The following is a 25,998-nucleotide window of genomic DNA, read 5'->3' on the forward strand; positions in this document are numbered from 1 at the left end:
CCTAAAGACTACAGGTGTTGCTTTAACTATACCTATCATGTGTTTTTCAGGAGTGGGGAACCTTTTTTCTGCCAAGGGCCATTTGGATAGTTATAACATCATTCTCAGGCCATACAAAATTGTCAACTTAAAAAGCCTGCTTGCCCTAGCTGGTTTGGCTCAGGGGATAGAGCATCGGCCTATTGACTGAAGGGTCCCAGGTTCGAATCCAGTCAAGGGCACATGCCGAGTTGTGGGCTCGATCCCCAGTAGGGGGCATGCAGGAGGCAGTCAATCAATGATTCTCTCTCATCATTGATGTTTCTATCTCTCTCTCCCTCTCTGATATCAATAAAAATATAAATTAAATAAATAAAATAAAAAGCCCACTATATTTGGCCAGTTAATTAAATCACTCCTAATGCCTTGGCAGGGCCAGACCAAATGATTTCTCAGGCCTTATATAGCCCAAGGGCCGGATGTTCCCCACTCCTGCTATAGGTTATACTGTTTAAGGCTAGAATGGCCCTGCCAGTGTTGCTAAGTGGTTGTGTGTCGACCTATAAACCACGGTTCGATTCCCAGTCAAGGCACTTGCCCGGGTTGCAGGTTGATCCCCAGGAGGGGGCGTGCAGGAGGCAGCCAATCAGTGATTCTCTCTCATCATTGATGTTTCTATCTCTTCCTCTCTGATATCAATAAAAATGTATTTTTTTTAAAAAAAGGCTAGAATAATGATGAGCCCCCTCCCTGAGCAGGGTTTCACAGCATTTGAGTTTCCAACACCAACTTTCAGTCAAGGCTAGAGCTGGCCTCTGCTGTCTTGCTAACCGTGCTGCCTCTAGGCTGGGTGGCCTGCTCCTCCTTTGTTGGGTAAAAATAGCCTGAAGTGACAACCATGTTATTTTTGTCCTTGGAAGGTTGAAGTGCTTCCAGCCATCAGGAGAACTGAAATATAAAGTTTGATGCTATGCACAAGTTATAAGTCAGAAAAATTGCTTTTGACACATTTTTATGTTTATGAAAATGTGGACGTGGCACTCAAGTCTAGCCTTGTAATATAAATCAAAATAACCATCCCCTCATTGCAGGATTCTCCCATTATCTTAAAACTTAATGCCATCTATCCTTCCCTGGAGTCATGCTTTTTGTTTTTGTTGTTGTTGTTGTTGTTCTTGTTTTTTTTTTTTTTAAAGAGGGTTATTTATGACTTCTTAGGAATAAACCTATGGGCAGTATCCCTTTCCCAATTTTTTTGGTAGTCAACAGGCAACCCCTTGCTTCACCCACATGTCCCAAGATTGCCTTTAGCTAAGACTTTACCAATTTGTTAATGCCTCAGGAGGTAAAACTGAAGTCAAGGTCAAGTTGTTTTAATAAGTGAGACACAGCAGCAGAGTAGCAAGAAGTGATGGGGGCAAAGATAAACCAATGTAGGAAAAATAAGAATGGTAATATTTCACAAATGCTAGACTGACAATTTAACTTGTTTGGTTTTTTTCCTACTCTTAACTGGACATCTGCTGAGCAAGTTTAGAAAAATATTCTATGTATTCAATCCATACAAGCACTCTAGGTCACTAATTTCTACATTCTACATTCTGGGATTTCTTTTAATTCAGGAACTTGAACGTGCAACATTTGTTAACTTTGCTCTTTCATGATCTCTACCATCACCCAGTCATTAATAATCCAAGTAAGAAATGATTAGAATGAATGACTGTGTTTATAGATTATTTATTGTTCGTTAAGTGAATTGATTTATTGAATGGAATTAACTGTGCCCTTCCAGAACATTGGGTCTATGTTCCCATTCAGATTTTGTTTGTAATCGCCCCGCCACCCACCATCAACAATGGCATAAGGTGAATTTTGTGGTATCTGCTATTTTAAAACCATCTTAACCATGGTCTCTGTCCTTCCTTTTTTGTCTTGAACATAGGACATGGATTTGATTGACATACTTTGGAGGCAAGATATAGATCTTGGGGTGAGTCGAGAAGTATTTGACTTCAGTCAACGACGGAAGGAGCATGAGCTAGAAAAACAGAAAAAACTTGAAAAGGAAAGACAAGAACAACTCAAAAAGGAGCAAGAGAAAGCCTTTTTTGCTCAATTACAACTAGACGAAGAGACAGGTGAATTCCTCCCAATTCAGCCTGCCCAACATATCCCGTCAGAAACCAGTGGATCTGCCAACTACTCCCAGGTACAGAGTGCTCAGTTCTTGGAAAGATAGCAGAGTTTAAGGAAAAACATTGACCCAGGAGTTAACACATCTGTATTTGAATTCCAGCTTTGCCTTTTACTATGTCGTCATGACTTTGTCAAGTCATTCCCAACCCTGGCCTCCTGATGAGTTCAATACTTGACTTACCTCACAGTTTTAAGGATTAGGAGGACATAAATCACATGAAAGAGCTTTGTAAGCTATAGCAACGTCATGGAGGATCAGGCTGCAGCGATGGTGGTGGCAGCAGTGGAACCAGTAGTAGGGGTTACTTTGACACCAACTATGACAGGCACTGTCTGTCCTAAAGCACCTGACATACTGATTGATTTAATCAATACAACGATTATCTGAATTAGGTGCTATTATCCCCCTTTTATCTAAAGATGAGCAATTAAAGCTCAAAGAGGTTAAATAACCTTCCCAGAGCATTCAAGAAATTGGGGGAGCCCATTTGAACCCAGACAGTCTGGTTTCTCTGCTCTTAACTATGACACTAAGCTGATTTCTGAACTAAGGAATCTGATTTGAACAGATGTAAACATTTTCAGATCAATCATGAACCTTTAACCTGGGGAATAGAACATTAAATAATTTTTTTCCCCTTTTTGTCTTTCCCTTTTATCCAGGTTGCCCACATTCCCAAACCAGATGCTTTGTACTTTGATAACTGCATGCAGCTTTTGGCAGAGACATTCCCGTTTGTAGAGGACAATGAGGTATGTAATATTTGATTCACAGCAAAATTCACAGCTATATCTGATATATACTATATAGGTCCCTTTAATGTCTCTCCATTTTTTAAAAAGAATGAAAAACTTTTTAGGATGAAATTTGTCAAGGAAACCTTAGTCTATATGTATCTTTACAGATCCCCACACAATACAAAACCCAAAACGTTTACTGCTGCACAGCCAGAAGCATGGATTAGCATAACCATGGGACTAAGTAATGCATTTGTTATAAGTACTAAAAAATAAATTTTGGTGAGTAGGGCAAGCAGAGTAATACACCAAAACTTGTTTAACATTTTTATAAACCTATTGTGTTTGAAGCACTATATATAGTATTATATACTAGTAAAAAGATACAGCTTTGTCTTCCCAAAAGTGGCCAGAGGTAACCTCTGAAAATGGTTCACTATTCACTTGACCTAGAAAGCCCCACAAAATCATGCATTTCAAGAGGTTCAAATCTGTGTTCACTTTAAGAACTCTCAGGAAACTGCCCAGGCCATCAAGGGTATGCATATCTGAAAAAGCCACCGAGTATCTGAAGGATGTCAGTTTCTAGAAGCAGTGTGTGCCATTCTGTCATTACAATGATGGCGTTAGTAGGTGTGCCCAGACCCAATAGTGGGGCTGGATACAGGGTTAGTGGCCCCGAAGGAGTGCTGAATTATTGCTGCACATGCTTAAAAATGCAGAGCCCTGGCCAGGGTGGCTCAGTTGGTTGACGTCCAGTGTACCAAAGGGTTGCTGGTTCAATTCCTGGTCAGGATACATGCCCTGATTGCGGGTTCTATCTCCATTGGTGGTCATGCAGGGGGCAGCTGATTGATGTTCTGCTCTCACATTAATGTTTCCTTTTCTCTCCCTCTCCCTTCCTCTCTAAAAATCAATAGAAAACATATTTTTAAATGCAGAGAATAATGCTGAACTTAAGGGTATAGATGTAGATTTTCTGGTCATTGAGCAAATCCAAGTGAACAAAGCTTCCAAGTTGTGTCGTAGAATTTACGGAGCTCATGGGCGGATTTACCCATACACAAGCTCTCCCTGCCACACTGAGATGACCCTACTGAAAAAAAGCAGGTTGTTACTAAACCAGAGAGGAGGTTGCACAGAAGAAAAAAAAAGATATCCCAGAAGAAACTGAAGAAACAAAAAACTATGGCCCAGGAGTAAATTCAACATAAAATAAATATGAATAAAAAATAAGCCCTAACTGGTTTGGCCCAGTGGATAGAGTGTCGGCCTGCATCCCTCTCCCTTCCTCTCTGTAAAAATAATCAATATATTAAATAAATAAAAGCAGGGGGGGAAAGATACACATTAAATCCTAAAGAATACCCATTTTCAGGTTTGCCTTCAGATGCATAGGATAACACAAACGAATAAATAAGTACATTTGGAGTCAGGTGGGTAAGAAAAAAAGATGCTTCCTGTATAGAAATAGGGGTCATAAGTAGTTCTAAGTAGAATACAGAACTGTAGCCAGTTCCAGCTTGAGGTGTTGTGATAGTGCCTTAGAGGGCACTCACCCACTGCTGACAGCAGATTCATGAGGATAAATGCCTTGTTGATTTTAGGTTTCTTCACCTACGTTTCAATCACTTGTTCCTGATGTTCCCAGCCACATCGAGAGCCCAGTCTTTACTGCGCCTAGTCAGACTCAGTCATCTGAACCTGTTGTCCTTCAGCTAATCAGTGATTTAGGTAACATGCAGCAGGACATTGAGCAAGTTTGGGAGGAACTACTATCCATTCCAGAATTACAGGTAACTGAGACCTAAAATAATAAATACCAAAGATGCTATTTTATATTCAGCCCCTTTGAATTAGTCATTCTGGTTATTTATTATTTATATGCCACCTATTTACAGGGAGGATTAGAGAGTGCTTTTAAATTAGTCATGAGAGCTGCCCATGCTCACTCAGATGCAGTTTTGTTAAAGGGGCTGGATGTCTTGAGCACAGATAAGCTGTAAACCTGAGGTCTGATCTAGAAACTCTGAAAATAATACAGATGCTTAGGCATAAATATCTGTTGGAAATGGGTATTTCTCTCTGAATTATAGAAGAAAACAGCTTGGAGAGAATGGGGGTGGGGAAGTTTTAACTCAGATATAGATTATCAGATAGTGAAAATATTTAACCTTGATTTACAGAGTATAAACTTCTTTTCCATGCAGTGTCTTAATATTCAAAATGACAAGCTGGTTGAGACTAGCACGGTTCCAAGTCCAGAAACCAAACAGGCAGACACTGACAACATTTACCATTTCTACTCATCGATCCCTACACTGGAAAAAGAAGTAGGTAACTGCAGTCCACCTTTTCTCAATGCTTTTGAGGATTCCTTCAGCAGCATCGTCACCACAGAAGACCCCAGCCAACTGACAGCGAACTCATTAAATTCAAATGCCACCATAAATACAGATTTTGGTGATGAATTTTATTCTGCTTTCGTAGCAGAGCCCAGTATCAACATGTCGTCCTCGGCTACTTTCAGCCAGTCACTCTCTGAACTTCTCTACGGGCCCATTGATGTTTCTGATCTATCACTTTGTAAAGCCTTCAATCAGAACCACCCTGAAAGCACAGCAGAATTCAATGATTCTGACTCTGGCATTTCACCGAACACAAGCCCCAGCATGGCATCACCAGAACACTCAGTGGAATCTTCTGGCTATGGAGACACACCACTTGGCTTTAGTGATTCTGAAATGGAAGAGACAGATAGTGCCCCTGGCAGTGTCAAACACAGTGGTCCTAAAACACAGCCAGTTCAGACTTCTGGGGAGACAATTCACCCCCTGTCACCATCTCGGGGGCACAGTGCCCCAGTAAGTGATGCCCAGTGTGAAAACACACAAAAGAAAGAATTGCCTATAAGTCCTGGTCATCGCAAAACCCCCTTCACAAAAGATAAACATTCAAGTCGCTTGGAGGCTCATCTCACAAGAGATGAGCTAAGGGCGAAAGCTCTCCATATCCCATTCCCTGTAGAAAAAATAATTAACCTCCCTGTTGATGACTTCAATGAAATGATGTCCAAGGAACAATTCAATGAGGCTCAACTTGCATTAATTCGAGATATACGTAGGAGGGGTAAGAATAAAGTGGCTGCTCAAAATTGCAGAAAAAGAAAACTGGAAAATATAGTGGAACTGGAGCAAGATTTGGATCATTTAAAAGATGAAAAAGAAAAATTGCTCAAAGAAAAAGGAGAAAATGACAGAAACCTCCACCTACTGAAAAAACAACTCAGCACCTTATATCTAGAAGTCTTCAGCATGCTCCGAGATGAAGACGGAAAACCTTACTCTCCTAGTGAATACTCCCTGCAGCAGACGAGAGATGGCAATGTATTCCTTGTTCCCAAGAGTAAGAGGCCAGATGTCAAGAAAACCTAGATATGGAAAGATCTGACCTTTTTCTGAGCTAGTGTTTTGTTTTTGGTGTTTTTTTTTTTTTTTATATACTATTATATATACTAAAAGCTCCTACTGTGATGTGAAATGCAGAAATATACTTTATAATTCTATGCAAAATTATAGTCAAAAGTAGTGTAGAAAATAATACAAAACTTTAAAAGCATTAAACTGTTCTCAGTATGCGGAAATCAGTTTCACTTTAACTGCAAACTTAATTTCTTAGAACACCATTTGGGCTAGTTTCTGTATACCTGTAAATACTACAAAAACTTATTTATACTGTTCTTATCTCATTTGTTACATTCATAGATTTATATGTTTTGACATCTGGCTAAAAGCAAATTGTAAAACTAACCACTATGTACTTTTTTAATAAATATCATATGAACAAAAAAATGGCATTTTTTTATATTAAATTGTTTAGCTCTGGCAAAAATGGAACTAGTTGAAAAGCTGGTACTAATAAAGGAATACGATTGTTAAATTATTTGTAATTCATTTGCATTTATTCACAGTATTTTCAATGACATTACCTGGTCACATTTAGGTGTTTTTCATTTTCAGAATGCTTTCATTGAAAATATGCTTTTTAATTCTCACTGGAGGATATTTTTCCATTGAATATATATTTTTTTGTTTTGTTTTATTTCTATTGTTTTTGTGTTTGTGTTTGTTTTTTTGGAGGGAAAGACAGAAACATCACTTTTCTGTATTTCTAGCACCAGGAGCTTGCAATGAAGGCACGTGCCCTTGACCGGAATCAAACCTGGGACCCTACAGTCCACAGGCCCAAGCTCTATCCACTGAGCCAAACCAGCCAGGGTGAAAATATGTATTTTATACTAAACTTCTGGTGCTAGAAATATAGAAAAAAAGAGTGTATCAAGAAGCTATTTTATCATTTCAACATCAGGTGTATCTCAACCAAGTAAAGTGTTCTACCTTGACATGAAAACTGTTCAGAAACCCGTCCTCCTAGAACTACTATGGAAAGATGGCAAATGTACTACACTGTGCAAGAGGGGGATTGGGAAGACCAGTAAAAAAGCACTGCAATTTGAAATAGGGTAAAACCTCATTGAGTGAGACTGCATAGGAAACCCATTCTTGTTGAGTAAAAAGAGTATTTCAGACAGGACACAGAAAGTCCAAAGGCTCTGAATCCTGTTTAAAAAAAAAAACCCACAGCCAAAACCGGTTTGGCTCAGTGGATAGAACGTCAGCCTGCGGACTGAAGGGTCCCGGGTTCGATTCCGGTCAAGGGCACGTACCTTGGTTGCGGGCACATCCCCAGTAGGTGTGCAGGAGGCAGCTGATCGATGTTTCTCTCTCATCGATGTTTCTGACTATCTATCCCTCTTCCTTCCTCTCTGTAAAAAATCAATAAAATATATATTTAAAAAATAAATAAAATAAAAAACCACAAGGACCATATGGCTGAAAATGGGGGCGGGGGGGGGGGAGGAAGGTAGGGAAGAGGTGAATGGGTAGAGGAGTGAACGTGGCAGAGCTCTCTTAAGCCTTCATAAGGACTTTGGTTTTTACCCAGCAAAGTGGGGAGGTGTCAAGTAAGAGTAACATCTGATTTTTAAGTCTCCCCTGCCTTGTGTGTTGAGAATAGTCTAGAGCAGCGGTTGCCAACCTTTCGGACCTCACAGACCACCAGTGATCATCGGACTGCCAGTTGGTGACCACTGACCGCTGGTCTTGAGGGTAAAGGTGGGAGCAAGGAGACCAATGGGGAGGCTTTGCAGCCATCACATGGAATATGGCGTCTTGGGGTGATAGTGAGGGCATAGGATTTTGTTTCAAAGGTGAAACTAAATGGGTTTTCTGACAGAATGGATGTGGGATGAAAGTGGAGTCAAGGACTTGAACACCTTTAAGAACTGAGTTGCCAAGAGATAGCGAAGACTAGAGGAAGATCTAGGTAAGAAAAAATCAGTTCACTTAAAATCAGTTTCATCTCATATTGAGATTAAACATAAAAAATCAAGACCCCTCAAAACAAAATAATTCTGCTGCTGAATAAACTACAGCATTGATCCACTATTTCCTCACCTAATCAAATGTCTTGTTTGGTTTTGTTTTAAAGTAGGGAAATGTAGATTCACTTGAGGGTTAAGCATGTTTAGAATAAGCACTATGTGCAAATTATTCAGTCTTAATCATTAGAGGCAATACAGGGCAGAGGTCCACATGCTCAAGCCAGATAGCCTGGGCTTGCTACCATTCTAGAATAACCTCCAGTAACTCAAAGCAATCAGGCTTGTTACCTTATCTGTAAAGAGAGCATAATACTGAGTTGCTACACAAAAAGCACTGTATTCTACACACTATGAGCATTTTCTCATTTAGCCTTACATTAGGATGCCTTTTGGTTTCAAGTTAAACTCAAGTCAAATAAACTTGAGTTGACTGATGACTGGGAAACTCAGATTGAAAATGACTTAAACGTGAACATTCTGCTGAGCTTCCTTCTGTGGTCAAGAACTTCCTGGCCATAGCCGATTTGGTTCAGTGGACAGAGCATAGGCCTGTAAGGGTCCCAGGTTCCCTTCTGGTTAAGGGCACATTCCCAGGTTTCCGGCTTGATCTCAAGTAGGGGGAGTGCAGGAGGCAGCCAATCAATGATACTCTCATCGATGTCTCTCCCTCTCTGAAATCAATAAAAAAAAATTTAAAAAATAAAAAACTTCCTCTTGTAATGGTGGTGATGACTTCACAAACCTTGGAAGACAAAAAAAATTTCCTTTGAACTCCTGAACATATTGTGTACTATATGTATTAGAAACTAAGCCTTTTAAATACTGGCACACCTCGGTTTTATTGTGCTCCACTTTATTGCACTTTAGATATTTTACAAATTGAAGGCAAGACCCTCCACCACCAAAGATTACTGCTCACTTTATTGCATACTGTGTAACAGATCCACAATCTGAGGTCTGTGTAAAACAAATCTTAACTTACCTATGACTAAAAAAAAAAAAAAATAAAGCCAAGTTCTCATCTCTTGATCTGGATTTGAAATATGAGAGCTTTGTGTCCTTTTTGGGTAATCGTTAAAGCCTTTTTAAAAAAAAAAAAAAAAATTTGATTTTAGAGAGAGGTTTGTTGTTCACTTCATCCATGCATTCACTGGTGTATTCTTGTCCAAGGCAAAATTTGAACCTGAAGCCTTAGCATATTGGGATGATGCTCTAACCAACTGAGCTATCTGGCCAGGGCTGAACAAACATTTTATTAGAAACCTTAATTGCTCGACACTGCATTTGGTATATTAAAAAAATTTTGCTTTCTCAAGTCCATGCTTTTAGGGAGAGGATGGCTGCGCAAACGTATTTTTTATATAGTATTTTCCATACCCATACTTTTGCTTTTAAGCCTCCAACATATACAATTCTCACCCCTATCTTAAGGATACTTAGCTTATTTCACTTGCTTTTTAATTCGTTTCCAAAACTGGAAAAACTTAAATGTCATAAAAACTTTAATCACTTGTGGAGAAAAGAGACATACGGGCATAATTATCACCCAATAAGACTTTAGATTTGCTTCAGGATATTCTGAAGGCAGGAACACTAATTACCAAAAATACTATTTTTAGAGATCATGGACCAGGCACTAGATTTAGCTTGTTTAAGTAATACTCAATGAAGGTGGGTATTATTTCAATTTTACTTTTCTAATCCCCACTCACACCCACTAAGGAGTTAGGTAAAAACAAGTTTTTAACTGGACAGAATTTAGGGCAGAGAATTTTGATTGGAAGAAGTTACTTTATTTTCAGTAACACTAGTAAAATTCAACAATCCTTCATTATAGACAGCAAACCACAAATGGTATACACAGTACTTCTATCATTAAAAAAAAATTACAACTTTAACATCAGATTACTGTTGCCAAGTATCTTAAAATACCCTTTATATCACTTCAAAGTTAGACATTAGACCCACCACTAGCCTCCTGTTTAAGGCACATTTACTATATCAAATGTAATATTTTGCTATTTCCAATGTAATGTTTAATTCTACATATTTAATGCATATGAAATCAACATTCTAAGGGGGTCAATTGGCATCACCAAACTACCAACAGATAGCATGGCATAAAAGTTTAAGTCCCAAATAACTTGCCTAAGCCCACAAAACTAAAGTTTTTAAATTTTTAAGATAAGTAAAAACCTACCAATTACATTTCTCCCAATACCTATTAAGTAAATGTGTAATAGAAGATGGAATCCAAATAGAAAGTTTATCAGTTCCTTCTACGTTAATTTGATAGAATGCATGGGCCAACACAATTTTAAAAAATTACCTTGCAACCTTCATATATAGTTAGCTTTCCTGATTATGAACCCTTTAACTGAAATGGCATAGTGAAATTTAACCACTCGACTCTTTTGAGGTATTTTTAAAGCTGTCAACACCCTTGTATGTCACTTACTCTCTTCATCCTTGGTACTTTTTAATTCCAAGTCAACCTAATATTAACAGGATCCCATTTTTTTGCAAAAGTAACACTGATCATCAAAAATTTAATTGGTCTGTGTTGAGTACATGTAGGATTCCAATTTTTCTTCTTGCCTAGTTTCAATATTTTCATTCCGAGAAAAACATATACTTATTTTGGTGGAAATGAAAGAGTTGTTTTGGATTCAAGTATTAACTGGAATTTTCAGTTATTTACAGCTACAGAATATAAAACCACTACATATAACCAGTGTTGAATACAAACAAAATGTGTTGCAATCCTATTGACAGCTACCAGTCCCATGTAGACTCAATTCACAAATTATTTCACTTACCATGTTAACAGTTAATGCTAAGAATCCACATAACTTGTATTTTTATGTCACATTTATCAAAACCCTAACTCAAAAGTTGTTCAAACTTTAACAGATGGCTATTATCTTTATTTGGTTTAAGTTGCAACATTGTAGTTTAAAACTACTTGATCTCATGAAAGCTTTTGCCCAACCCATCACAGCACAAAATTTCAACCAGTCAATCCAATGCCTTTAGGAAACCTAATACTGTGTGGAAGGAGTCCCCTTTTCATCCTCCCAAACTGTTTCCTTTCACTTACTCAATTATCCTTAACTACATTCCTCCCCTCCCCCAATAAATCACTGATCCCTCACCTATCACCCAAGTATGTACATATTGTTTTTCAAGGCTTAAATCCTTAAGTGGCAGTAAGCTTTCTGTTTAAGATATTTTTCCATGCCTATTTCCCAGGTCAATGTTGTCCAGTGAATAGAACCTACTTTTCCAAGTTTCATATTATTACTTATTAGTAAAGTATGTCACCTATAGCATTTAAGTTACACGGACACTGTGAAGTGACAAAACAACACACACATTTCTAAAAATATTTTAATGAAAAAGTTAGCTTTCTGTAAACATTTCATTATCCTACAAATGAAACATTTGAATCCATTGCAGACCACCTCTTTAAGTCTTAAAAATCAAGACATTGAAATATAAAATTTTGAATACTCACATAGGCTAATATATTACCCCTGCACATTAGCATGCTTATTCCCTATACTTTGTGACGTAATTACTGGAAATCCAAGATACTGTCATTAACTAGAAATGTTTCAAACTGTGACTTCTATATTGGAACTCCTCAAACCAAGCATATCTCAATTGTTTAGTTCTTTAACAAATGGTCTTTATTACCAAATTTTATTCATTAGGACATGGGTATAAAGGTAGGATTGTTTTGGTTGTGTTTTAAAAATATGATGTGGAAAGCAATAACCTTGAGTTGCTTCGACAAAGTAAGTTTGCCTTGACCATTTCCCTCATGAACTTTATTGGTGCTGTAATTTAAGAGCAGCTTATTTTTCAGTAATGACAGTGTAACTACATTTAAATTAAATCACTTTATTTCATAAAAAAAATTAGGTGAACTGAAAAGAACGCCTTTAAAAAAAGAAAATGTTTATCTCTTAGGAAATTTGCTTCACTAAAACCATGCTGTAAATAAAATTCACCAAAATAATTCCCTTGCTCAACACTTCATTCTAAAGTGGTGTAGAAATTTAGTTCTGGTTTAGATAGAGCGCCAGTCATATTGTGAGAATAAACTCTGGCAAAGTTACTCCTATTTATGTAAGAATTTCATTTGTTTAAAATTTAGAAACTAGTTTCACTTTAAGCATCTATCCCCCAATTGTTTTTAAAGTGAATTGTCAAATTTCAATTTTTAGCCAGCCCTTTTGGTCTAGCAATAATAGCCCTTATGAAATCAGCAACTGATTTGCACAGAAATTAATAGTTTAATTATTCTTTGGGAAGTTCTCTTTTTAAAAGGGAGCATTTGAATAACTAGGTGCCCACTGCTTCTGATTAACAGGTTAAATGACACACATAAACACACACACAAAAAAAAACCTAAAAAGAACCAAATTATTTATGCCATTAATCTAAATTCCCTGATTTTATATGTAAGAGAATTTATATATGAGGCCACTTGAATGAAGACCATTTTTGTATTTCTATCAATCTGGCAATTTAAAAAGTTCATCCCAAGGTTTTCCCTAGAACGAGGACTGGCAGGCTTAATGCTTCTGTTATAACTAAGTCATGCTTATTACAATACAAAACTGCAAAAGTTGAGGTCACTCCCTTTCTTTATAAAAAACTGACTTTACCCTAAAGACACCAACAATGAGTTATGTACATGAGGCCACACGTCACTCAACATGAACACTCATGGTTATTTGCAGGAAAGTTTTAAAAACTGTTTAAAACGTTTTGGATGTGGTTCCAAAATCAAGTTTCAGCTGAACAATTTTACTAATGTACCTAGTAGTTTTAAATGTATAATATAAATTTGTAGGGAAACAAATGGTGTCATCAGGTTTTACTGTGAGCTACAAACCTTACCCAGCCAGAAACCTTCGTATTTAAGATGGTAGGAAAGACATTCCTCATTTAGGCAAGAAGGGTTCTCATTCAACCTGCAAATCAAAAAGATTACTCTTACCTTGCTTTACAAAAAAGTACTCTTTTAATAAGTGAAAAAATTCAAATTCAAGCCTTACCTAATGCTTATTGCCCTTCCTTGCAGGTCTAAATGCTAGACCTAGTGACTGTGGCAACTATCTCTCATTGATGTTCCAAAAGGCGAAGAGCTCCTTCCTGCTAGACTTTCTTCGATATTTCAGTTGTAATAAGCAGATTTAACTAGCTTTTGAAAAGTTGCTCACTATCACCATAGTATTTTATGCCTTCACTTCTCAGTTGAAGCTCTTGCTGCTGCCTTGTCATTCTTTATTTATGCTGACTTGTCCATACTCAAAAGGCTGCTGAAGTCCTGTCTTAGTGAGTCTCCTTTGATCCACACTGTGCTCAAAAAGCACATCTTAGGTCCTTTAAAGCTGGTTAAATCGCTCTCCTCATGGCTTACTTTTCCACACTGTTCACAAGAACTAAGCTAAATACAACTTATAAACAGGTCACATACACAGATTTCACCTGCTTATAGGTTGCAAACATCAACTTACTGAAAATATATTTCACTATTAAACTAGTTCCAGAACACAGAAAGTTTGTTAATAGTACAATTAACTTCATATACCATTAAAGGATACTGTCAAGGTTGTGTCAAACAATTTCACAAAATAGAAACAGGAAATGTTAATCACCCCCATTCCTTCAACCTTTATTATATGAATAAAAGAACTTTAGACAATTTAGCTCAATTTTAATAAAATGTTTCCCAAGCATTATTTTGACCAGGTACCCAGGTTTAAGTTATAAACATTGACAGTGTCCATTTATATAACCACACTTGAAGTTGTGAAGACTTAACCATTTTCTAATATTTGCCTATTTTCTACGCTGCTTATTCACATACGTCCATTAACAAATGGCATGTTGTCTGTTACATTTATTGGTTTGTGAGTGTTTTCTGGAAAACTGCAGTATCTGTGAAGACCGATTTCCATGCTGGCATTGCATGCATCCAAATATTAATGCACAGAGGCACAGAATTAGAGCAACAAGAGAGCATATGCAAACACTAGCACGCCCCACTCCCCTTTTTATTGCTTGTTTTGCTTAGTACTTCTTAAAACAAAAATAAGAACCTTGAATTCAATGTTCAACTGCCAAAGAAATAACAACAGCAGGACACATACTTAGGGCTTGAATGAAATTGTAAGCACTAGGGCTGGCGCAAAACAGTAGACATTGGTTTATATATATATATATATATATATGACCTTATCATCTAAAAATCTTCTCATCCCGGGTCCTCCAAACAAATTAGCTGATACCAACATGATTTAGGTTCAAGGATACACATAGAATGACAGTGTGTTCTTTGGGATTTTGAATAAGAACTCCGACAATCCAAATTTGAATTCAGATCTTTGGGAAGTGGGAAGCTTGTACTAAGCAACTGTGGTACACTTCTACTGCATTATGTCATTTGGGTCAATTATATCTAGACTCTCCTTGGTTTCATCCAGTAAAATGTAGAGGGTACAAACAGGAAAGCATGCCAGCCAGTTAAGGGTTCAACAATGCATGGTTTTTATTCTCTTGCTTTGAGAGCTTGTATAAAAAAAAAAAAAAAGTTAAACCAAGGAAAATAACGAAAGGTTTATGGGCCTCTTGTGCTTTAAAACGGAAAAAAAGGTAGCCACCAATTTGCTCAGATACAGCAGGCTTAGTGGTCCTATATTTTGAAGTTTTAAAAAACGGATTTTAATGGAAGAGGAAAGGAAAAACATCCACTACCCCTTTCCAGAATTTAAACAGAGGGCAGCAGACATTCTTTACACCCAAATAAAACTATGGCAGTAGTTCACATGTGACCAAGGTGAATGTAGAATGGAGATGTTCTAAACACAGCTCAGACTCTCAGCAAAGCCAACACACTAAAATCATGATTACATTTGGAAAGAAAATGCACAAAAACCAAATAGGAATTTTGAGAGTTTTCATTTGAAGGTAAATCTTAATGTCATCAAAGTCACAAATATGCTAATTTAAATACCCAATTCTATTTATCTAAAACACACATTGCAAACATACAAATATCTATTCTCTCCACATGTCAGAGCCCATTCATTTCATGGTTTGGAAATGGGGAGAATAGATTCCCCTTAAATTGCAAGTCAGTAGGTGTTTCTTTACAGTTAACTTTAGCAAAATTCATACAAAATAGTGATTAACAATGATCTTCTGTACTTGTTAACTCACAAGGAAACACCTTCAAAACTGCATTTTGTTAAAGTTTCTGTACTAAAGTGTAGAAAAACTGAACTACACAAATATTGAAAAGTTAAAAATTCCTTAATTTTTTATTCCTGGTACCACTACCACAATTTACAGGGCAATATACCTGATGTAATGAAAAGAAAAAGAAAAAGACAAAGCTACAACAGATAAAAGACCTCAGGAATGTACATCTAATTGACACTACATTGCATTAATCAATAGCTGCACTTTTTGCAAACTGTGGCTATGACAGTCCTGAACAAGAAGGGTTTCCTGTTTAAGCTGCAGTAACTTTTCTGACTATGGATCATCGTTCCTCCTGTGGCAGATTTTTACAGTTCCTCTAATGCATTTGGGACGACTGTCTCAAAGTAACCTGCAGCTTTCCTGACAACTCCTCGCTCTCTCTCCTGCTAAGAACTGTAGCCTGTTGAATAATACAGGATAAAAAAATTATTACACTCAGTGAACAGTTCCACATATGCTTTATCATCATGTTAAAAATTTAAATTATACCTACCCTTTTCTGCTGAGTTTTTAGAACCTTCTGCTACCATATCCACCACTTCCACCACCAGATCCATAACCACCTGGAAATATAGGTAGACAGTTTTAAAAGAAATATGATACATGAGTTTGTAAATTAAGAAGGCTATAAAGATTTTTAATGAAAAATATTATTTACCACCATAGGGGCTGCCCGAGCTTCTTCCACCAAAACTGCCCCCCTTCATGGGTCCATAATTTGATTGCTGTTGTCCACTATAATTTCCAAAATCATTATAGTTTCCACCTCCACCATAGTTACCTGAAATTACAAAGGTTTTTATTTGTGGCTGATTTGCACAATTATTTCCCTCTTCTAATATACGTACATCATCTTAACAATCATGATAGCATACTCTACAACACTTAACTTGCAACTCCTTGAAAAGAGATTTTAGAGCTACCAAATTCTCTACACCACAAACTGAGGCCCACTAGCACACCTCAGACACGGGGTAAGGAATGAAAAAGGGTGAAAAATGGTCCCAAGAGCATGTATCTAGATAGCTGTCATATTTGTTTATATTTGATTCTATACTCCAGCACATTCTCCTTCATAACACTAACACCACCAAAATTGTCAGTTTGATTCACTCTAATTCTGATGTAGTACAACTTTTAAATCAACGGTAGAAGGTATTCTAAATTAATCTATTAAAAATCTTTTATTGTTGATACATTAATAGTCCAAAATGCAGTGCATTTGTATCTAAGCTCTTTAGTGTCATGGAATAATAATGCAGTCTTGCTTATAGTCTGCAATGCATCTTTGACACACTGAGATTTAAAGTGATTTCCTCATTTAGACCCCAGATGACACTCTATTCATTTTAACAATTTACAATTCCCATTTGTCCAGTTTAAAATTGCTTAGCATTAGTAAAATCCTAATTACTGATAAACAACCATTTCAAGTATACTAGAGTTAAATACATTTTACCAATTTACTAAATAATAAGCACAATAAAAAAAATTCAGTTCAATTACCCATTAAGTAATTTCTGATTTTACAAATCATGAAATTTGACCAAATGTTATATTTTAACACTTTTAAACATCTGTAATGGAACTATAAATAATGAACACTTAAAATAAATCAAAACTTACCACCAAAATTTCCCCCTTCATTGTAACCATCGTATCCTCCACCACCGCCACCATATCCACCACCTTGGTTTCCATATCCTGGTCCACCACCACCACCATAGCCTCCTCTACTACTATAACCAGGACCACCGCCATAGTTGCCACCTAAAAAAAATTGGGTCACAAAACAAATATATAACTGAACTCTAGTTTGTACTGCATTTAAACCACTGGAAAATAAGTCAATGAACTGATTTAGCACTAAAGCTTGGTTAATAGAACCAAGAAATCTGGGCTAGTAAGAATTTAAGATAAATGCTTAAATATATTTTAATATTAAAATTCTTTTTAATTCTTTAAATTTCAATAAAGAAAATAGTGAAGTCTCCTGAGATATCATGCCAGCTTAACTAACTAGTACAATAAACATAATTGGCCAAAAATAACTAGCTACTGTTAAATCCTTAGGGGGAAATAAGTTTAGTCTTCTATGATATTAGTTTAGAAGCATACTTTAACTGTCAAGCCATTCAATTTTGATTGAAATTAAAAAAATAAAAACAATTATCTATAAAGCCAGGAAACAAAATATGAATTTTTTTAAAAACTTACCATCACCTCCAAATCCATTATATCCACCATCACCTCCTCCATAACTACCTCTGCTGCCACCTCCACCACCGTAGCCTCCTGCAGAAAAGCAAGGTATGAATTTAAAAAGTGTAACATTCAGCCTACCAATAAATTTTAGGAAGACATGTACTTAGAAATAAGATAATCATCCTACCTCTTCCACCAAAGTTTCCACCACGGCCAAAGTTACCTCCACCACCTCCAAAGTTTCCTCCCCGACCCATGAAATTGCCAGATCCACCTCCACGGCCTTTAACACAGGCAAGGAAGATCTTTAAGAATCTTACAAACACCACTCACGTTTATTGTTTAAGTATGTATGGTATTACTCACCTCTTTGTGATCCAGCAGACTGCATTTCTTGTTTGGAAAGGGCCTTTTTCACTTCACAATTATGCCCATTAATAGTGTGGTATTTCTGAACTAAATTTTTTTTTTTAAATCAAACAAACAAAAGTTACTTGGTGTTTGAAAAAGCACATATAAATGATATCCTTTAGCACTACACATAACATTAAATATCTAGGATGTTACCGTTTATTTCTTGATTCGGATGCTGGTTACTTAAGTGTAGTCACTTTATGAAAACTGAACCATACACTTTATGCACAATACGGTATAAGTAATTTAGCAAATTTAGTGTAGAACAAAAAAGCCATTTCTGCTTTCTTGTTCAACTTGCTACTTACCAACAATTTTATCAACTGTATCATGATCATCAAAAGTTACAAAAGCAAATCCTCTTTTTTTCCCACTCTGCCTGTCCTCCATAACTTCTATGGTTTCAATCTTGCCATACTTTTCAAAGTAGTCTCTCAAATTATATTCTTCTGTATCTTCTTTAATACCACCAACAAAAATTTTCTTCACTGTTAGATGGGCACCAGGTTTTACAGAATCCTGCAAGAAATATGCAAGTTTAAAAAAACACACAAAGTTTTACAACAATTTCATGTTATACAACCTGGTATTAAAATACCTCTCTAGAAACAGCTCTCTTTGGTTCCACTACACGCCCATCAACCTTGTGTGGTCGAGCACACATTGCTGCATCCACCTCTTCAACACAAGAGTAAGTCACAAAACCAAAGCCCCGGGAACGTTTTGTTTGGGGGTCTCTCATCACCTACAAAATAAAGAGTTTTAAACCATTGAAACACTCCTCCACAAGTCTTCTCTTTCTAAAAACCCCTTTTTTGTCCTTTAGTAACTTACCACACAATCTGTGAGTGTGCCCCATTTCTCAAAATGTTCTCTTAAACTGTCATCTGTAGTTTCAAAGCTCAGACCACCAATAAACAGTTTTCTCAACTGCTCTGGTTCCTTAGGATCATGGCCCTGAGAAAACAAACCAACACATTTTATTTATATCTTTTAGTGAATTGCTATGATGTACAAGCCTTTTACTTTGCTACAAATAAACCCAGTATCAAATTCTGTACCATTACATAAAGGGGCTCACATTTACATTCTAATGTCCAGTTAAAAATTGGAGTAGGATCATACAAATCAACTTAATAAAGGAACCAAAATACCAAGAAAACCTATAACCATCCTTTTAAATGCCAACATCACTTCAACTACATTTTAGTCCAAGGGAATCCCAAAATCAAGTCCCTTAATTTTAAGCTACAAAAGGGCCTGGGAATAGATTATTTCTGATGTTGCTACTAAGAAACCTAAGTATTGTAGAAGCAGTTTTTCATCCATGCCATTTCTTCTCATGTCAAGCATTTAATTTTAAACCAAAGCTCTGAGGTACAACTTAAGAAGTTTGAGTGGTATTTTTAAGAAATGTAAAAATCTTCCTTACATTCCCTCTTAATTCCAACTGTATAAAAGAAATAGAAAAACTACCATTATCTGAAACATTTAAGATCTTACTTCCTGACATTGTTGTCAGTTTGGCTCAAATAAATTATTTTTTAAAAGGCGAATTCACGCCACTCCCCACAAAAAAACTCTAAAAAAAAAAATCCACCATTGCCCTGGCTGGTTTGGCTCAGTGGATAAGAGCATTGGCCTGCGGACCAAAGGGGTCCCAGGTTCGATTCTGGTCAAGGGCACATGCCTGGGTTGTGGGCTGGGTCCAACGTGCAGGAGGCAGCCAATCAATGATTCCCTCTTATCATTGATGTTTCTCTCTCCCTCTCTGAAATCAATCAATCAATATACATAAAAAAATCCACCATGTATCTTGACAGTTTTTGGTAACCAGGTTACGTGCTGCAAAAATTACCTATGTGCACTTGTATCACATTGCAAAAATTTCAAATACGTCTTGTAAGGTCACAAAAAGGGCAAGCTGGATTTAAGTATAAAATTTATTGCTTGAAAAGAATGAGATTTTCCTTAAAGATATGGACTATTTTACAATTTAATGAATTGCCATTTAATCCATGCATTTAAGATATCGTTCATCCCAAGTCCTTACATAAAGGGGCTCACATTTACATTCTAATGTCTTCAGTGTCTTCTAATGGTACAGTTGTTAAGGTATAAGATACTGTCATATGCTAGAAAAAAAATGTTAAATGATTAATAGCCTACAGCATTAATTCACTTATTCTTAACAAGTCCTGGTTAAGTGCATTTAATTAACAACACCAAAATGACTAAAAAAAAAAACACACACACACAACTATGCCTCACATAAAATTATCTCAAGCACATGAAAAATGCAACTGTGGTTGCAGTCCGCTAAAATAAAAATCCCAAAACTATAACCAGAGCCATGGGGGGAAAAAAGATTTAAAAATTTTAAAGTTCCTATTGTATAATAGCGCCAAGATATGTATAGTTTTAAGTTCTTTAGTAAGAACAGATCACTAAGTATTATTACATAGCAGCAAACTTTTTAAAAATTTATTTTCAACTGGATGCTGCGAAGAAAATAGATTTTATTTTCTTTCATCTATAAGGCCTAGAAATGTGCCAGCCTAAGTTCAGAAAAAGCACTGCGCCAAGCTTCGAGGCCATTTGCGGCATTTTCTGCCGGGCCGCCTCCTCTCTCTTCCTTCCAATCTCGCGCTCTTTCCCGGTGGCGGAATTAGGCGGCGGCCATTGCGGGCCAATGCGCCATTTCGTAACGCGGCAGCGGATCAATGTCAATGTGGCCGCCGCCCGCCTGCTCGCTCTCCCGGATGTGCCTGGTCGTCCCCTCCCCTCCCCCACCGCCTCCTCCCAACCGCTCCCGCCCAGGCCCGCCATGCCTTCCTCGGCCTTAAATCCGAGGCCGCGCGACCGGCGGGCCGGCTCCCATCCCGAGGTCTCCCCAGCCACGCCGCGCCTCCAAAGGGCCACCTGTGCAGCCGAAGAAAACGAGGCGGGCGAGAGGTCCCGAGGAGGTCTCCGAGGCCCGCTCCCTTCCCCCTCCCACCGCCCGTCTCAACGCAGAGCGCGGGACCGCCGATCTGTCCACCCGGCCTCCCCGCTCCCACCGAGCCAGGCCCCCCACGCCGGCCACTACCCATCAACCCCCCGCTCTCCCCCTAATACCTCCTCCCCCCGGCGGCGGCGGCGACGGCCGGAGTCGGGCTGGGGGCGACCGGGCGGCGGTTTTACCTCCATTTTGAGACCGGACTCGCCTCTTCCAACTCGAGTTCAATATGGGACCGAGAGGAAGAGGCGGGGCCAGCCGTCACGTGACGCACTTTCCGCGCGCCGCCGACCTGGTGGAGGAGGGGCGAGTTACGCGAGGGGCGTGGCTAACTGGGCGTAAAGAGGGACTGGACGCGCGGGTTGGCGGGCAGAGAGCGGGGGCGTGGCAGGTCGCGGGAGCGCGCGCGCCTCATCAACTTCCAGTGCGGCGCCGCCCTTGCCGCTGTTCCCGCCCGGGCTGCTGCGGGGACGTCTGCTCGGGCTCGGCCAATAGCGTGTGCACACGTCGGGAGAACTTCTCGTGACCGCGCGTCACGGGAGAAAGAGGCCTTTTCCTTTCTTCTCGCGCTTCTTTCTTCTCCCCAACTTCCATTGCCCGAGCCTGCATGAACCCACGCTGTTTTCCCCTGTACTTTAAGGTCCCAAGAAAGACCTCTCGGCCCCTCGGCTTCTCGCATTTTTCCAAATACAAGCGACCAGTTTCTGTGACTGCGGCGCCCACGGTGAGGGCCTGTACGAAAAATCCCTTTGACACCGACGTATGTGAATCACGAGCCTTTGGAAAGGTCTCAAAACGCGGCTAACACACTGAAATTTTCCCCTTAAGGACCTGCGGCAGGACTGGTCGAGGTCAGTTCCTTAGGTTCCCACTGATATCAAATCTGTCGGCACTATTTTCTAACATTTTCCTAGTGACTGAGGAAAGAGCTGAAGCAATTTTTTCTTGGGGATGGAATTTAGGGAATTGAATGATTTACAAGACTTTAAAAGTAGGGTAGCAAGGCATGCTACCTAATGGCCAGTAACTTTTACCTTAATGCTTCTAACTGTGTTGTGAAGCATAATGAACAAGATCAATTAAAGAGTCAAAAACTGGAGATGCACTCCTTTTTCGGCCCATCTGACGTAAATGAGCTTCAGTTTTAGTATTTTTTAAATGAAATGGGGATAAGATTTGATAATCACCAACACTCAAGAAACGTCAGTTCATCTATAGACCCATGTTTAAACAAAGATACTGATGAAAGTGTCTAATTGACAAGTATCCCTACCATAAGAAAGATTAGGAATTTAATCAATTATATTGTAAATTGTTTAAAACACAGTTTGTGTTGAGGAATAGGGAATAGTCTGCTTGGGACTTGGAAAAAGGGAGCACAAAAAATAAGAATTTGTTAATGTTTATTTAGCATTACCCAAGCAGAACAGGTGTTTTATTTGGCAGACAGGAACAAAAGGTACTTTGTTTCAAGGCAGAAACCAGTCACCAGTCCTTAATGTAACTTGGATGAAATAACCCTCCACACTAGCCTCCTCCTGTTGCTCTGATTCCAGTATCAACAAGCAAACTGTTAGGTACTCTGCTTTTCAGGCACGCTGATGCCCAGCAACAGTACTTGAGACGTTGGGAAAATGTGTACCCTTAGGGTCTCCTTAACACATGAAGGCTTCTTGAATTTACTGTGTATAGTCATGGATAACTTGATTTCGTTTTTTCTTTTTCTTTAAATATATTTTTATTTATTTCAGAAAGGAAAGGAGAGGGAGAGAGAGATAGAAACATCAATAATGAGAGAGAAACATTGATCGACTGCCTCCTGTACGCCCCACTACTGGGGATGGAGCCCGCAACCTGGGCATATGCTCTTGACCGGAATGGAACCAGGGACCTTTCAGTCCACAGGCTGACGCTCTATCCACTGAGCCAAACTGGCTAGGGCGATAACTTGATTTCTGATTCAATTCTGAGTATGCAGAAAAACGAAAAATTAAAGACCTTAGGAAGATGGTATTCACACCAAAGTACCTGGTGAGAAACTATAAGAGTGATCATGAAAACTGATCACTTGACTTCACTTATGGCATGTTGTCTAGGTGTTTTCTAACCAATTATTTTTATTTTTTTCTAACCAATTATTTTAAATCAATAACTTCTGTTTTCTTTCTTCTTTGAATTGCATTAAATTCTAATATTAATTTGAAAAATGGTGGGAGATGGGATACTAAGTACTTCCATCCAGGAACGTGAATGTCAGTCCATTTATTCAGATCTTTGTCCTTCAGTAGAATGTGGATTCCTCCCTTTGGATTCATCCAGACTCTGTGGTATTTAGACATTAGCTATTTTTTATGCCTTTGTCTAAGTTTATCCCCAAATCTGTGGACACATGGTATCTCATATAAGTATCCCTGCTTGAGTTCTTGACCCTGTTAGACACAAACTTGACCCTTGGCTGCTGTCTATCCTTGCAGCCCTGGCTCTCTTGGAAGTGTGTGTGTGTGTGTGTGTGTGTGTGTGTGTGTGTGTGTGTGTGAGAGAGAGAGAGAGAGAGAGAGAGAGAGAGGAAGTACATGGGGTGGGGAGCAGGGGACAAGGGTCCTAAGGTGGGATAGAGTAGCAGACAGATTTTATAAATCATCTATATTAGGGCCTCAACTTCTTTCATATCACAACATATGCAGAAAATGTTATTTTGTGTATAGCACATGAGGTTGCATAAACAAAGAGATTTGGAAACACCTAAATGATGGCTGGTTAAAAAATTCATAACATTTTCTTTAAATTATATAATCATGCTAAAATAAAATACAATGTATTAGAGAAGATATTAAAATTCATTTTGAATAAAACATTCAAATAAAAAATTTCCACATTTTTTCATTATCATTTTGAACTTGTTCCTATGAATATATTTTGATATTAGGTTTTATGGTTGAAATGGCTTTATGCAGTTTCTGATCTCGACTTTTTAATGATAAACTCATATTCTGAATAGTAATTATCAGTAAGGGACTCTGATCGCGTAAGTGGGTGATAAAATATTAAAACCATTTTATACCATCATTCAAAATTTACAATTGTAATTATATTTAAAGAATAACAACTCCTTTTCTTGACAAATGTAATGTTGAAATTTTGTATGAACATGCAGATGAATTTCAAACTAATAGTACATTTTACATCAAGATTTCCACAATGAAACTCTAGCATACATTGTCAACAGCTAGTCTGAGGGCCATTAAAAGAGTTCATCGTCACAGAGGGATAGAAATAGCCACTATCCCCGGCTGGGTATTTCATTTGGTTGGAGCGTGTTGTCCTGATGCACTGGGATTGCTGGTTGGGGCACATATAGGAAACAGCCAGTGAATGCATAAATAAGGAGAACAACAAATCAATGTTTCTCTCTCCCTTTCTCTCTAAAAAAGAAAAGAGAGAGGGAGGAGAGAGAGAGAAAGAAAGAAATAGCCACTATACCTTAAGACAAATATTAAGGCAGTGGTTCTCAACCTTTCTAATGCCGCGACCCTTTAATACAGTTCCTCATGTTGTGGTGACCCCCAACCATAAAATTATTTTCGTTGCTACTTCATAACTGTAATTTTGCTACTGTTAATGAATCGTAATGTAAATATCTGTGTTTTCCGATGGTCTTAGGCTCTACAGCAGCGGTTCTCAACCTGTGGGTCGCGACATCGGAAAACACAGATATTTACATTACGATTCATTAACAGTAGCAAAATTACAGTTATGAAGTAGCAACGAAAATAATTTCATGGTTGGGGTTCACCACAACATGAGGAACTGTATTAAAGGGTTGCGGCAATAGAAATGTTGAGAACCACTGTATTAAGGGCAATGCTGGCAGCTGAGCCCACCGGGAACCCCACTCAGTCAAGGCTTCTCTCTCAGTCCCCTGGAGGTGTGTGCTGTCCCCCTTGGGCACCTAGAACGGAAACTTGTGCATTGGTTCCATGATGTTGGGTCCATGTTGGGCTTTGCAGATAGCTGTCCGTGTGGCAGGTATCCTTGGCCATGCACAGACAGCAGAATTTTAAGTGTTGGTGGTTGTTTACAGTGCTTGGCATACACCCCAGACTACTCAGCACACGCTGCCCTGAGGACCCCTCAACAAGGCTGCTCATGGACAAAGGTACTGGCCCAGGGGTTCTGACCTCCCCTGACCTCTCTCAACTGCCTCATTGAAGGAGGGGGTCAATTTCTCACCCACATTCAGGACACCAGCATGCCATAGTCTACTAGTTAAGAAGCACTGTTGTGTAATTCATTTTATGAGTGAGAAAGCTGTAATGCAGATCAAGGAACTGATTTTTTCCAAGATCAATAGCAAGTTATGACAGATTCAGAACTAAAAGAGACTATAAATTGAAAATATTTTAGATAGGACAGTAATTTTTAGAAGGGAAAAATTGTAATAAACTAAACTTTGTCATCTACCACTATATTCAGAATATGTCAGTAGCTTTATTTTTCTAAAATCTTGGTTTTTAAACAAGGAGTATGTAAAGTAAAACACAAAGTAAAAATCTGTTCCCTCAATTCCTATTACACAGCCTGGCTGGCCTGGCTCAGTGGTTGAGCATCAACCTATGAACCAGGAAGTCACAGTTTGATTCCCCGTCAGGGCACATGCCTGGGTTGTGGGCTCAGTCTCCAAAAGGAGGCACACAGAGGCAACTGATCAACGATTCTCTCATCATTGATGTTTCTCTCTCCCTCT

The 25,998-nt window shown here is 38.4% G+C and overlaps 2 protein-coding genes across 12 annotated transcripts in view; one reads left to right on the forward strand and one right to left on the reverse strand.

Moving 5' to 3' along the window:
* Nucleotides 1-6,860, forward strand: part of NFE2L2 (NFE2 like bZIP transcription factor 2) — a 152,286-nt gene extending 145,426 nt beyond the window's left edge. For 5 of the 6 annotated variants that reach the window (XM_080668780.1, XM_080668777.1, XM_080668781.1 and 2 more), the window contains 4 exons: nt 1,922-2,188; nt 2,839-2,928; nt 4,521-4,709; nt 5,124-6,854. In XM_080668780.1, the coding sequence (XP_080524906.1) occupies nt 1,925-2,188; nt 2,839-2,928; nt 4,521-4,709; nt 5,124-6,347 (1,767 nt within the window). In that variant the 5' untranslated portion in view covers nt 1,922-1,924 and the 3' untranslated portion in view covers nt 6,348-6,854. Of the gene's footprint in view, nt 1-1,921; nt 2,189-2,838; nt 2,929-4,520; nt 4,710-5,123 lie in introns of all 6 variants that reach the window. The other variant, XM_080668778.1, reaches the window with a different exon arrangement.
* On the reverse strand, nt 1,172-21,548 carry HNRNPA3 (heterogeneous nuclear ribonucleoprotein A3). Of its 6 annotated transcripts, none has more exons than XM_080668784.1 (11): nt 21,374-21,548; nt 19,091-19,213; nt 18,855-19,001; nt 18,565-18,775; nt 18,209-18,298; nt 18,030-18,125; nt 17,855-17,932; nt 17,264-17,407; nt 16,296-16,418; nt 16,131-16,200; nt 1,172-2,017 (listed from the first exon to the last, which is right to left on the reverse strand). In XM_080668784.1, exons 1-10 carry the CDS (start codon nt 21,443-21,445, stop codon nt 16,148-16,150), a joined length of 1,137 nt encoding a protein of 378 aa, XP_080524910.1. In that variant the 5' UTR covers nt 21,446-21,548; the 3' UTR covers nt 1,172-2,017; nt 16,131-16,147. The 6 variants fall into 6 exon arrangements, with proteins under 6 accessions (XP_080524910.1, XP_080524913.1, XP_080524909.1 ...); XM_080668787.1 differs by having other exon boundaries at nt 1,327-2,017; nt 21,440-21,501; XM_080668783.1 differs by lacking the exon at nt 1,172-2,017 and adding an exon at nt 11,729-13,341.
* Between the last annotated feature and the right edge of the window lie 4,450 nt (nt 21,549-25,998).

The sequence above is a fragment of the Plecotus auritus genome (genome assembly GCF_963455305.1).
Source record: "Plecotus auritus genome assembly, chromosome: 5".
NCBI classification, from domain to species: domain Eukaryota; kingdom Metazoa; phylum Chordata; class Mammalia; order Chiroptera; family Vespertilionidae; genus Plecotus; species Plecotus auritus.

Bases quoted from the DNA above. Each gene is read 5' to 3' on its own strand.
- HNRNPA3 (XM_080668784.1), bottom strand. From the start codon at position 21,445: ATGGAGGTAAAACCGCCGCCCGGTCGCCCCCAGCCCGACTCCGGCCGT. The intron at 19,214-21,373 runs GTATTAGGGGGA...TTGTTTTCTCAG, and splicing joins GCCGCCGCCGGGGGGAGGAG to GGCCATGATCCTAAGGAACC. The intron at 18,126-18,208 runs GTGAGTAATACC...CCTGTGTTAAAG, and splicing joins GTCTGCTGGATCACAAAGAG to GCCGTGGAGGTGGATCTGGC.